At 30.5% G+C, this 14514-nt stretch overlaps 2 protein-coding genes across 2 annotated transcripts; one reads left to right on the top strand and one right to left on the bottom strand.

The window, feature by feature from the left end:
- Nucleotides 1-1093: 1093 nt before the first annotated feature.
- LOC124885867 lies at nucleotides 1094-4394 on the bottom strand. Its single transcript, XM_047394120.1, has 9 exons — nucleotides 4299-4394; nucleotides 4032-4112; nucleotides 3770-3895; nucleotides 3207-3329; nucleotides 2664-2858; nucleotides 2296-2575; nucleotides 2062-2203; nucleotides 1851-1980; nucleotides 1094-1516 (listed from the first exon to the last, which is right to left on the bottom strand). The coding sequence occupies exons 1-9, from the start codon at nucleotides 4392-4394 to the stop codon at nucleotides 1094-1096; spliced, it is 1596 nt and encodes a 531-aa protein (XP_047250076.1).
- A 7666-nt stretch (nucleotides 4395-12060) lies between these two features.
- On the top strand, nucleotides 12061-12684 carry LOC107856786. Its single transcript, XM_016701758.2, has one exon. It carries the CDS (start codon nucleotides 12243-12245, stop codon nucleotides 12498-12500), a length of 258 nt encoding a protein of 85 aa, XP_016557244.1. The 5' UTR covers nucleotides 12061-12242; the 3' UTR covers nucleotides 12501-12684.
- Nucleotides 12685-14514: the final 1830 nt, after the last annotated feature.

Genomic DNA, 14514 nt, shown 5'->3' with positions numbered 1-14514 from the left:
GGGAAAATATTTATAACGTATAATCCATATGTATTTTATAGCAAAATATCAACACTGCATATATATTTTTTAAATAACTGCATTAAAATGTCAAATTACACTTTAATTTAAATCCTAATTTATAATTATAGTTAATGAAAATATAGTAAAAATGCATATTAGGTATGTTGCAGTTTTATTTTTTAAGTGTTTGTTTCTAATATTTCATATGTATTTTTTTGCTGAATAACAATTGATTTATACTACATATGTATTTTTAAGGATAATATGAAAACTACATATGTATTTTTTAACTAAATCTCACGGTAAAATGTTGAACTCCTTAAATCTAACACTACATGTTGTATTTAACAATATAGGAATGTGGTGAAAAACTTTAAAGAACAACAACAACATACTAAAATACATATTAGGAATGGTCCATATGTATTTTTGCAATAGTTGATTTTAACACTGCATATGTATTTTTATACAATATATGTATTTGTAAATGTAATATAAAAACTACGAAAGTATTTTTTAACAAAATCTCACCGTAAAAGGTAGAACTCCATGAAATATGAACAAATTCAAAACATATAACTAGTCTGTACAATCAAAACCTACATCCATAAACTAGTTTCTAAAGTACAAAAAGTCAAAAATCAATAAACCATCATACATCAACAACTTCAGTGACACTAGTTATTCTACTTTGCCTTGCAGGCCTCACGGGTGCTTCGACATCACTAATGGCATTTGCTTCTTGTTTTCGAATCCCATAATCCCACAAAAGTGCAGCATATCTTGTACAGAGTGCGTTGGGGTCGAACTCAGACGCAATAACTTTGTGACCATAAGAAAGACATTCTGCATACATAACCATAAACACACCACAGTCCCTACAAAAAAAAAAAATTTGATTAAATGGTGAAATATATTTTGTACAAAGATACAGTTTTGGTATATGTAATTTCAAAACTTACAAGATTCCACTGGGTTGTTGAGGCAAATCATCTTGAAATAAAACATCAAACATATCTGAGGATTCTTTGTCTTTGTATCTTGGATGACTTTGATGATCAATCCCTTTCTTAACATAGAAATCACATGCTTAGAGACACAATGGAATAATCTTTGCTATTTTCTCGATCTCAGCAAGAATAGTCGCATAATGACCACTGGATTCATATGAATCATACAAGAATATACACCTCTCTGAAAATGATAAAACCGCGAGAACCCAGTGATGTTTTTCCTTTATATTGACCGGAATAAAAATGTCTTTGACTGTATGCCATGGCACTGCGGCATGCATACGGAAACCATTGATGTATTCCATAAGATGGTGCTCCTGACCTCCATCTTTAAGATTTTGAGCATTCATAGAATATACATCATTCAACGATCTAATTACATTCATAAAGTTGCAGTCAACTGTACTGTATTTGTATGATTTGTTTGGCTCATTTTTGTACGAACTATGCGGCCCATACTTCGACTTCTTCCTCAAGTAGTAAAAGAAGACATCAATATGCTGCATTAGTGAATACGACAAACTTTAGAGCATTCAAAAAAAATTGTATTCTAAATATTACAGTCTATGCAAGTAAAAAATACATATGCAATTTTTATATTAATGTAGATGACTTGTGTATCAAAAATTGCATTCTTAAAGTTTAGTTACATGCAGACAATGTTATCTGCATAGTATATGCAACAGTATTTGATGTAGTATACTATATCATACTTTGAATTCTTAAAAATACAGACACGTTAAACCAAATGTATTTCAATGTAACCTAATATGTATTTTTAAGTATTGTTACAGACAAAATGGAAAAATTTTTATTTCAAAATAATATACTAACCGAGTCTGTCCATGTCTGATCTGCAAATCCCATTGTATAGAACCAGTTTTTGACTTCCACAGTCTCAACACCAAAATGCATCTTTGAAATTTCTGATTTTCCCCTCTTATAATGATCCACTTTTCCTTTCCTGTGCATTTTAAGGATTTGGTAAACCATGAAAACATGTATTGATACAAAAAAATAATTTTTCACTACTCAAAAGAACAACCTCTTAGCAGTAACTTTTAATAGGTCTGTAGAAATCCAGTCCGTGAAGTTCTTCACAATCTTTCTATCTTTTATCCCATCAATCGGGTGATATAAAAATGGATGTTTATGGGGGAATATGCGTATTACCCCTGCTGAGCTCCCTATATAATTGTAGAATATAAAAACTTAATAAAGACAAACGTATTTGCAATACATATTACATAAAAAATTATATATATCTTATTGTACTTACCATCAGCTGAACCAAATTTTTTGGTGTATGGCGATTTCTTGAATTTTGATGGTGGTCTGGGAGTTTTTACTTCACAATTAGCGGATGGATGAATGATGATGCTTTTATGATTGTAGAAATTCAAGCTAGGTAGAAACTCATCCGGGATTATGTTTTGTGAATCAGGCCATAATTTTTCATCTCTCTGTTCATCATTGGTTACTTCTTGTGTATTAGGAGGTGTTCTAACTTGCTCCTCGGTATCAAGTTCTACCTCTGAATTAGTGATTTCTCTGTTGATCTAACAAAAAGATTGAAAAAATAATATTACATTTTTCCATCAAATTGAACCTAAATAAACTCAAAATATATAATAGTTAGATACATACTTGATCATGATCTTCAATATTAGTCTCAGAAGTTTTTGCATCCAAAATTTCATGATGATATTCTTCTTGATGGTTTGCCGATGGATGTATGATGATACTTTGTATTTGATACACATTTAGGCTAGGTAACATCTCATCAGGGATTGTGAATTGTGAATCGGACAAAATTATTTCATCAATTTTCTCATCGCTGGTCTGCCAAAAACTGAAAGAAAAAATTTAATTTTCCTAGTGATTATTACATGACATGAAGATAAAGTTAACATCACTATACATACTTGACAATCATGTTGAACAACCTTCTCAGAATATAAGTAATCCAAATTTATACTTTGGAGAAGCTCATCAGGGATTAATTGTTGAGAATCAATTTCAACATTCATTTTTTCAGAATGCAAAACAATGCACCCCTTGAAAACAAGTATAAAAATCAAAACATCAAACAAATATGTACTTGCATCTGTTTATATATGTGAATTCAAATGAATATATATATATATATATATATATATATATATATATATATGAAACTTAATTATTTACCTTTTTACCAAGCAAATTTGCCTCCAATTCCTGATCAACCTCCAAACTTAATTGTTGTGGTGATTTTTCAGTACAAACATAATCCATATTCTGGAGTTCAGGATCTTTATCTGCATGTTGTTGCTACAAATACATATACAAATTAAAATAACCTATTAATACTTGAGTCAAAGTTTTTTTTTTTTATTAGAATATACATATTTATATATAACATCATACTCAAAAATACATATTATAGAACATAACAAAATAATCATCCATTGTTAAAATACATATGCATTGTTAAAAAATACATATGAATAAAACTAAAAATACATATGTAGTTTTAAAAAATACATATGCAGTGTTAAAAATATATATACAGTGTTAAAAAGATATATGAATAAAACTAACAACACACTGTGTCTCATGTTATAGTGTTTTTAATGAACCAAATAATATTTACTGTTACAAAGTCAATCTTTAATTCTATTGCAAATTTGACAGTCTATTAACCTCAGCTATATTTTGAATATAAAATTCAAAAGTACAAATAAATATGTATTTGGAACTTTAATATTTACCTTTGTACCGTCAGAAATATTATCCGAAGATTGAACAACATCAGGACTGAAATATTGTCCAGATTGCTCTAACCCTCCCTCATCAACATTTGCTGCTTTATCAGCTTCAATATCTTCAACCTGCTCCTGAAAAAATTGTGTCCAATAACATAACGAGTTATTTTACAAAATGTGTAGTATTTGTATAAGGCAGTCCAATAAGTGTATATATATATATATATATATATTCAAATCAACTAAGATTTTTAAAGAAAAAATTTACCTTACTTTGAGCAAATGCTTTCTTCAACTTTTTGAATTTTTTTCTCATTAGACCACGAATTCCTTTAAATTCGCGATGAACCTGTTTTGATAAAAAATCTATATACAAAATTTTTTTCATGAAAAACAAAATATTTGCCAAAAAAAAAGTACCTCATTGCGGAATGCATCAAAATCTTTCTTAGAAATAAAGCCTTGTTTTGTCAACATGGCTCTTAGTCTTTGACACAGTTACTTCCCCTACATAAATATCTGTCTTTGAGTGTACCTGAGGAAAAATAACCCGATCTGTTTGCTTTCCTTTCGCCGTTTTTGAAGAAGATGTCTGCCGTGTTGGAATTGACTTAAAAATTGGTGTCTTCATTCCATCAGCCTTTGCAGCACGAGGAGCTGGTGTCCTCGTTTGGGTATGCTCGTCAAAACTATCTACTTGCTTTTTCCTTATAGGTTTCTTCACTACTGGTGTTGAGGAATCAACCTTGTATTTCTTCTTTGAATGTTAGTTTCTCTTTCTTGGTGGTGGATCTTGGAAGTCGCCATCAGAATCAACAGAACATTCATGTTGTGTTGCATCATTCTGTGGTATTGTAGACACCTAATTTTGTCCCTCCCCGATAGCATTTTTATCATTTTACCTTCGTCTTACTATGTGTTCTCACCCGTATAATTATATCCCACAAAAATACAAAAAAAAAAATAATAACAACCCTATCCTACTAACTTTACACCTCATCCTAACAATCCACCCCACCTTAACACATTTTCTTTTCCTCACCACTAACATAATGGAGATAAGGATATACATATTTATACTTACGGGGCCCACAGTGAAGGAGAGGACATCTTCCATTTCTTTTCATATATACATACACACTCATCCTCACCATAGACAGAGATAGCAACACATACCAGAAGATACAAAAAAAAAGCACGGATTTTATTTTGCCTGACTTTAATTTTTTTCTTCTCAAGATCAAATTGTACACACATCCTCACTGATATGCACGTGCACACAACAAAGAAAAACGATAGTAGGAAGTTTATTTGAGGGAGATCCGGTGAAGAAACTGGAAAACGATGAGAAACCTGATTCCTTTTTGCATTTTTCTAGTGATATCTGCGCCGGAATCGGTATCATCAGTGTCTAATTTGTCCGTTCAATGGGTCTAGTCCAAAATCCCCAAAATTTTCTCCGTATTTCGTTGGTTTCTAGCTAAATCTGGCAGAAAATATCAGGGTCGCCGAAATCTAACTTTTCCTGTTGGTTTTTCCTACTGTCAGTTCGCTGGAGCTCGGATTGTACTGTTTTTTAGTTTTCTATCGTTGAGCTTTTGGGTTCGTCTATTTTGGATTTTCGTCGGCGATGTCAGTCCTCGGAGTTTTCGTGTTCAAATCGTGTCAACATTTGTGATTTAGATTCTGTATTATGAGTTTTTCTTCACTGGTTTTGGAGCTGTCCAGTTATTATTTTTAATACCGAGTTTGGTTTGATCATTGTTGAGGTTCTACTCGGGATATTCGGACGCGGTCTTCGTTTTTTCACTCGATTAATATTTGAATTTGAAAGTTACGAATCGAGGTTCAATTCTATTCCCCTCTTTTATTTCATGTTTATTATATTTGGTGTGTTGGAGTGAATATTTTGTTTGATTGATGATTTTGACGTGGTGATATATTTCGATATTGTGTTTGAGCAATCATGATTACTGTGGTTGATATTGATTGATTGATTCACGTGAATGAAGGAATTGAAAGATTTGAATTCATGTGGGAATAAGTGGGGTGAGAATTGAAAACTTGATATAATTAGTGAATTTTGATTAGTTTGATTCATTAGTTGTTTGACTTGAAATAAACGTTAATTGAATTTGGTAGTATCAAGATACGCCTATTGGAATAGGCAAGACGTAGGTCGGGTAGGCAAATCTAGAGATTGTGGGTTGATTGAATGTTTGAAATTTGATTGAATGGTTTGATTTTATCACTTTTGAATCAATTGTATAATTTGGCCAGGGAATGCCCCGAAGTATCTGTATATATTTATTCACCGGGGAATGCCCCGAGGTATCATGTACCCGGAGGACGTTTGTGATGAAGGCCCGAGGCGTCGGGTGGAGCATTAGTCTAGAATTAATTCAGAGTAGGATTTATTTTTACACATTTTTTATTTTTGGACTGTATAATTGGACTGGACACTAAATTTGGATTGTTTCATCTTATTTGCTTGATTGATTGTTTTGCATGTTTTGTGTGGTTTATATATTCATAATGTCAAACTAGCCTATACTCTCCGCCAAGCGACCGTGGTCAAACCACGGGATCGAGGGGTGCCTAACACCTTCCCCTCTGTCAACAGAATTCCTTAGCCGAAATCTCTGTTCGCGGATCAGTTTTATAGAGTCAAAACCATTTTGAAAAAGGATATTCATGGGTGACTTGGCACACCCAATTTATGTCAAGTGGTGAATTTGAGTTTTGAAACTAATGAATCCTTTTTGAAACAATTTTCATCTTTTGTCACTTTAATAATAAAAACCTTTCGAAACTTAAAACGAATTCTTTCTTTTGGAGTACGAAAAAGGGATGTGACAGGTATTTACAATTTTGACAACTCCTTTTTCGTTGGTTCTATGTTCTTAAAGACAACCTAGAATAATAGGTAAATAATAAATGTTAAAGAATCAGTTAAAAAATTGTAAATGAAAATACATATATATATATACTGTAAAATACATATTAATACATATGTATTTATAAAGAACATACCTTGTCATCGTCATTAAACATGGCATTCATTACAAACTCAAACCATGGACAAGGTGCAATCGTCTTCCAATTTAATAATCGGGGAATCCGATTACCAACCTTCGATGCAATCTTTGGTGGGACATTTGAACAACACTCGTAAAGCCACACTTGAATAGCCAGTGGCATTCCCTGAATCAAATAAAATTGACCACCAGCTTTCAACCGGTTGTTCAAACTTCTGTCCAAATCTTTAAAAGATAAAGAACACCATGAAAAATCCTAATATCTTCCACCATCGACCTAATCGAAATGAATACGGGGTATTACCACAGTTTCAACATTAGATAAGACAAATGAATACAGGAAGTACAGGATTGCAAATTTCTCAGCATCCACATTATTGTTCTCCCCCCATACTCTCTTCGTGAATGCTAGAAATAGTTGCCTTTTCTATATAATTTCTGCCCCATTGAAATACTTCTCAACCATCCTATTTGGTACACCCTTGTCAAAAATAAAGTCATACCTATTTGACACACAATTCAATCCAGTCATACCTAACATGCATATGTATTTTTATAATATCAAAACTGAAACCAACACTGAAAAATACATATCATATATACTAAAAATACATATATCCAACAGATATCTGAACATCCTCATCAATACAATATCTTCACAAATCATCATTTAATCAGTAAATATCATCATAACATCAAAATACATATTAATTACATAAAAAAAATACACATAACTTACAACTTTAACAACATCTTTACTTAGGGCAAAAATACATTTTACTCAAAAATACATTTAGAACAAAAAAATACCTCTTCCTCGCTAACATCTTCAGAATCATCATCAAAAGAGATCTGAACATTCTCATCAACCTTAGTCAAACATTCAATTTCTTTCGCTTTCCTTTTCTTCTTGATTTTTTTGATCTTTTTTTCCTTCTGAGAAGGCGATTTCTTCAACGTTTTTTTTTTTCAAAAAATTTTTCATCTTCAGCGGATCATTGAGAAACTTCGATCTAATCTCCTCCGATTTCTCAGATTTCTTCGACTGTAAAGAATTTGAAACAACTTTTACTACATCTTCTTGAGTTAATCCAAGATTAAAAGATGGTCCACAATCATAGACTAAATTCGAATTACTTATACCACTATATGTTCGTGATTTTGGTGTTTGTTCCGCCATTAAAATCAAAAACCTTAAATTTTGATTTTGAGATATATAAGAGTATGCTAATTCTGAAATTTACCCTCCAAAAAAATGCTAACATGCAATAGTTAAATTAAGAATTACCTGAAATAGATGAAGATAATCTTTACTGATGATGCTAAAATCGTGCAAAGTGAAAAGAAAAATTGGAGCGGAAATATATCATTTAGGGAGAAAAAATGGAAAAAAATCTTTCAAAATAATGAAAGAGAAGGCGAATGGCGTGAAAATAGGGAAACTGATAGTAACTTCTTCAAGTGGGTAAAAAGTAGGGACCACATAAAATAATGCTATGGATGTTACAAAATGTAATTTAATAAAATTGTAGGGACCACATAAAATAATGCTATGATGCTAAAATCGTGCAAAGTGAAAAAAAATTGGAGCGGGAATATATCATTTAGGGAGAAAAAATGGAAAAAATCTTTCAAAATAATGAAAGAGAATGCGAATGGCGTGAAAATAGGGAAACTGACAGTAACTTCTTCAAGTGGGTAAAAAGTAGGGACCACATAAAATAATGCTATGGATGTTACAAAATGTAATTTAATAAAATTGTAGGGACCACATAAAATAATGCTATGATGCTAAAATCGTGCAAAGTGAAAAAAAATTGGAGCGGGAATATATCATTTAGGGAGAAAAAATGGAAAAAAATCTTTCAAAATAATGAAAGAGAAGGCGAATGGCATGAAAATAGGGAAACTGACAGTAACTTCTTCAAGTGGGTAAAAAATAGGGACCACATAAAATAATGCTATGGATGTTGCAAAATGTAATTTAATAAAATTGTTGTTATTTTTTGTAATGTCATGCTTAAGTTTAATACTTTATGCATTTTTTCCTTTAATTAACTTTTGTGAAAGCCCCGATCCAGTAGCTTCGTCTTGGCAGGGGCGGATTTAGATGAGGGTCAGAGTGTTCATTGAATTCCCTCAATAAGAATTTGCTCGATATATTTAAAGTATCTTTTAAATTTTTAATGTGCGTGTAAAGATTTAAAATTCTCTCAACATAAGATTAGAGGTTGACTTAGTGATTTAGGAGGTTCAAAACTCGCCTTGAGGCTTCAAGTTTGAATTTCAAGAACTTTATTTTAATTTTTCAAACTTATTAATAAAAATTTTGAATCCACCATGAAATAAACTCAAATTCGTCAAGCTGAATTGTTAAATTATTTTTCTGCCGAATGAGTATCACGTGATACATTAAAGCAACTCCCTCCAACATTGATGTGGTTTCATTTTCAAGATCCTTTCCCATGGTTTAGGCTCTAGTGGGTTTACAGGTTATCTACCCAATCAGTGTGCATCCATCTTAATTAGTAGCCGTTTGGCCATAAAAATTACTTTTTTTTGGAGTTGGAGTTGGAGTTGAAGATGAAGTTGGAGTTTGAGTTGTGTTGGGCCATGTCTTTTTGATTTATTTTTTTTTAGATTTTTGAAAAAAAAAAAATTTAATATGATTTTATGTCCTCAACTTTTAAAAATTATCAAAATCACCCAACTACTAATTTACCTACTAACATACAACCAAATGTTGAAAAATAATTTATATGTTTTCAATTGATAAAAATAATTAACAACAAACTAATTATTATAATTGTTATTCTTCAAAAATTTGAATAAAAATATCACAAACGCTAGCTAAATAAGTTTATCTAACCATAATCGATTGAATAGAGAAAATATATTTTGATAAATATGATTGATGGATATAAATATATTTTATATATTCTTAAATTTGTTGATGAAAATTCTGAATTACTTTCACTTGAATTAATTATTTTATTGAATTTGATCTTTTTTAAAAAAATTACTAATGAATTATTTCTGAATAGATTAGTGCTAATTTTTTGCTTTTTCTTTATTGATTATATTGATTTTCCTTGAATAATTTTTTTTTTGGTAAAAAGAACAAACTTTTGTTAAGTTAATTACCACACTCGTCTCTGTTTAAAATTCATAAAACCAAAATAAGGTAATCATCAATATGGATCGTTACATTATGTTTGATATGCAACTTTATTGACCATTTTTTAATAATTTATTAAAATAATCATAGTTATTATATGATATATATATATATATATATATATATATATATATATATAGAAAATTAGAATGGAAAGAAAAAAAAATTAAATTTCTCATTTTTAAATAACATAATGTACTAGGCCTTATATTTCTATAATATAGTTCATTCAAAACAAAAATTGATATATTTATGTCATAGATTGTCATTTATTATTTTTTACTTCATGTTAGTAAATTTTGGTTAAAAGAAGAAAAAGAAATTAGAATATCTGTAATAATTAAAAATGATGTTGTACCATAGAAAATAAATAATAATTTTTTTCTTGGTGGTTGGTTGTAGTTATAAGAGGGATTTGTGTAAAAATTTAAAGATTGGGTTATATGTAATAATAATGAAAGTAGGAAATGGAAGTGAAAAATTGTGAAAATAATAACAAGTTGTTTTCACTTTTTGGAATTCAACTCCGGAATAATTTTTTGATTTTTCATGGTCAAACACCACAATTTTCGAAAAAGTGAAAAAAAATTCGGAAAAAAAGAAAAAAATTTTATGGCTAAACGGGCCTTATTGTTTATGTATTTTGGCTCTATGCAAATCACCACACATCATTCCGCATCTATCCAATAATTCAAAAAGAGAAAAGTCATAAAAACACCGTTGAATTTGTCCGCTTAACTTACTTTAATCATTTAACTTCACTAATAATTACTTATTCCTTAATAACTTTATAATAAATTAAATACAACTCTAAAAATATAATACCACTATTACAACGGAGAGTGCATTATATTGTCTACAGATCAATGCCACATCACTGCCACGTCGGAGCTACCCTCCATTTTATATCTTCTTAAAATTACCACCACCCCACCCCTCCCTCTTTCTTTCTCTCACCATCCCCATCCACTCCTACCCCTGTAGACACCCTCACCCCTGCAAACACCTTTTTTTCTTTCTTTGGTCACCCCCGACCACCCTCACCCCTGCAAACATCCTTTTTTTTTCTTTCTTTGGCCATCCTCCGTCCACCCCCACCCCTGCAACACCCCCCGTCCATCCCTACACCTTCAAACACCGCCCTCTCCCCGTATCAAACAAACTCATTCATCCCCCACCCCTGCAAACACCTAAAAAAAGTTAAATAATATTCAAAATTCAAAATGAGTCAAACTCGACTTAAACCACAATATTTGATTCAAGTATTTCATCAAACATCTTGAAGGCATCTCTAAAAAGGCCACAGTAAGTCGATAATATCGTATTTTAAGATTGATAATTTTTATTCAACACCTTTGAAAATTCTTAATTTTAAGGTCTAACAATTATTGAATTACTATTTTCTAAGTTAATACTAAAAATGTATGATTAATTAGTAGAGGAAAAAGAGAATTGGGGTAGGGATGTGGTGAGACAGTAAGAAAAAGAAAGAAAAGGGGTGAGGGGTAGGGGGCATTGAAAAAGAAAGAGTGTGGTTTGTTTTATAATAATAATAATAATAATAATAATAATAATAATAATAATAATAATAAAATAAGTGGGACTATTTCTTTTTTTTTTAAATATATACGCGTTTTTTTTTTTAAATATAAAGAGTGTGGTTTGTTTTAGAATAATAATAATAATAATAATAATAATAATAATAATAGTTTGTTTTAGAATAATAATAATAATAATAATAATAATAATAATAATAATAATAATAAGTGGGACTATTTCTTTTTTTTTTTTTAAATATATACGCATTTTTTTTTCTTGTTTCTTTTAAAAAATTTAAGTCAGCATTAGGGGTGATATCAATTCACTTTAAAGTTATTATGAGGATAAATAAATATGTGTTAAATTAAAAGTCTAAATTACTCAATTCAAAACAATATTCTAATTCAATGTGCTCCTTCAACTAGCCCACACTCTACCCTCATGTTGTAATACCAGCTACACACACTACTTAACTCATGAAAAATAATATGCGAGGGTAGAAGTGTACATGCATAGACACTTTGAAACTGAAAATTTGGAAAACCATGCTCCAAAACCACAAGAATTCAGCTTCTAGTTTTATCTAGCCGCACTTGTCTATATATTCAGGAGCATCAAATCCTTGAGAATTCAACACCACAATATCAAGTCATTGCAAAAGCACTAGCCTTCTTTAACAAATATATCCAAGTGTGTTTTCAAGAAATCAAGATAAAATTAGAAAATGAGTTCAACAAGTAGAGCATGGGCTGCTGCACTAAGCGTAGGAGTAGTAGAGGCACTAAAAGATCAAGGACTTTGTAGGTGGAATTACACAATCAGAGCCATAAATCGGCATGTCAAGAACAATATAAGGTCATATTCACAGGCCAAGAAGATCTATTCTCCATCTTCTTCTTTGGTTTCTGCTAACAGTAAAGCAAAGTTGTCTGAAGAGTCTCTTAGGAAAGTTATGTACTTAAGCTGTTGGGGTCCCAATTAATCAATCGTAATAGCAGTTATATTTAGTGTCATCTTTCTGTACATAGCCTTTGAGGATTTTTGTAGCTTGGGCTAAATTGCTAGTAAACTGTTGTGGAAACAATTTTTACTACCCAGATGTAAATATCTGGAAAATGAAAATTGTACTCAATTCTACTATTATTGAATTGTGTGATTTTTTTTTCTATTGTTCAGTTTTGTTGATATACAATTTCTATATTAAGCCAATTACACAAATTATGATTGCCGAGTATGCGTAGATACTAACAATGATCCTTACCTTATATGTATACTCACTCACACACATTGGAGGAGCCCATTGCTATGCCCCCCAATCCATAGAAAATTTAACATGTTCAATTTTGTACAAAAAGGATAGATGATTAGGATTTTGAGTGTACAAATTACTAAATTAAGACTCCTTCTAAGTACATTTGTTGCTATCCAAAATTAATAAGGAATCCTTTCCCTCTACAACGAAAGATATACAATTTCATGGAACCAAAATAATTTCAGTTTTATTCCAATTTAGTCCACTTTTTCAATTTGAATCTTAGCTTTGAGTATATTTAGTTTCCCAACATCTCTCTTTGGAAAAGCTTACCTATATGCCGTCCGTCTTATGGTGTAATTAATGGATATGCATTACTTCCTCTACTGCGGCTAATACATATTCTTCTTAGACTTTAAAATACTAAAATATATATATCCGTATAAATAAATATACACACATGAATGCATCAGAATTTAAGTTTACCTCTAGTCATGTTGATAAAGTATATGAAGACATGGTATTATCATAAATCTAAAACCTCAAAAGAGAGATGGCGGTTTTCAAGTCTCTCTCTGGTATTCTTTTTCTGAAATAGTTTGATATTATGAAATGGACTATTAAACACTCATTTATAGACAATCACATTTATGGAGAATAAAATCTGCAGCAATTCACTTATTCCTCAAAATGTGTATAAGGAACTCCCCCTAATCTATAAATCCTTACAAAAATTGTGATGACTCAATAATCAATCATAGTACTCACTATCCTTATGAGATCACACGATATTCATCTTTCTCTTCCTTTCTTTCTAATTTAACATCAAATGTCTTGAAACACAAAGTGTTCTAGACCTTTTAAAAGCAAATAGAGATACACATATTTAACGTAGTCATTACTTAATGAGATAAAAGTATCTCTAACCATTGATGTTGACTAAAGTCATCCAACACTCAGAATATCAAATGTTGACCGAAGTTAACTATATGACTTCTAAATTCTCTAAAAATTACAAACTTGTCCAAATCATTTCGAACCGCATCGAAAATCGAGTCAATCATATTCACACCCTAAAATCAACATGTAGCAATTACAGGAAAGGACAAAATGATCAAAATGCATCAAAAGCAAAAATTCACAAATCAAATCATTATAGATAATATGAGAAAAACTTAATTAATATTTTCTTGATCTAGTAAAGTAATCAAGATAATTATTTCAAGTAAGATAACAAATAAATATGGAATGACAAGTGGACTAGTTGGGCCTATCCGAACAATGTATAATTGTGGACCTGCTTGAATTTTTGTAACATAAATAAAAGGAAAAAGGACACTATGTAACACTTTTTAAAATAAATAGCCCAAGTTTGAGATTTTACCAAAAAGTGGTTAGTCGGATAAAGTATTTTCACTTTATAGTCATTTCCTAATTTGGGTCATGTTGGCCCATGTAGTTCAGATACAATCCATATACAATACTGATACAATCTATATACAATATTGATACAGTTTTCAACTTGGGTCACTCGATCCTTTTAAAAATATTTCAATTTTCTTTTTTGAAATAAATTTTTTAACTGAAAAATATTCTATTTTTTTTTGTTTAGAAATAATAATTAAATATAATCATATAAAAACGGTATAATTGGAATATAGACTATGTATCTATATAAGATCTATGTATAGAAATTGTATGGTTCTATCAAATATGTATATGTATAAAATATATATAAAAAAAT

The sequence above is a fragment of the Capsicum annuum genome, chromosome 7 (assembly GCF_002878395.1).
Source record: "Capsicum annuum cultivar UCD-10X-F1 chromosome 7, UCD10Xv1.1, whole genome shotgun sequence".
NCBI classification, from domain to species: domain Eukaryota; kingdom Viridiplantae; phylum Streptophyta; class Magnoliopsida; order Solanales; family Solanaceae; genus Capsicum; species Capsicum annuum.
The sequence above is the reverse complement of the archived record's forward strand: the minus strand, read 5'-3'. Positions and strand labels throughout refer to the sequence as shown.

Excerpts from the sequence above, each read along its gene's own strand:
- LOC107856786 (XM_016701758.2), top strand. The coding sequence starts at position 12,243 with ATGAGTTCAACAAGTAGAGCATGGGCTGCTGCACTAAGCGTAGGAGTA.
- LOC124885867 (XM_047394120.1), bottom strand. The coding sequence starts at position 4,394 with ATGAAGACACCAATTTTTAAGTCAATTCCAACACGGCAGACATCTTCT. Across the intron at positions 4,113-4,298 it reads ATCGGGTTATTTTTCCTCAG|GTTCATCGCGAATTTAAAGG; the intron begins GTACACTCAAAG and ends TTATCAAAACAG. Across the intron at positions 1,517-1,850 it reads ATCAGACATGGACAGACTCG|CATATTGATGTCTTCTTTTA; the intron begins GTTAGTATATTA and ends TCACTAATGCAG.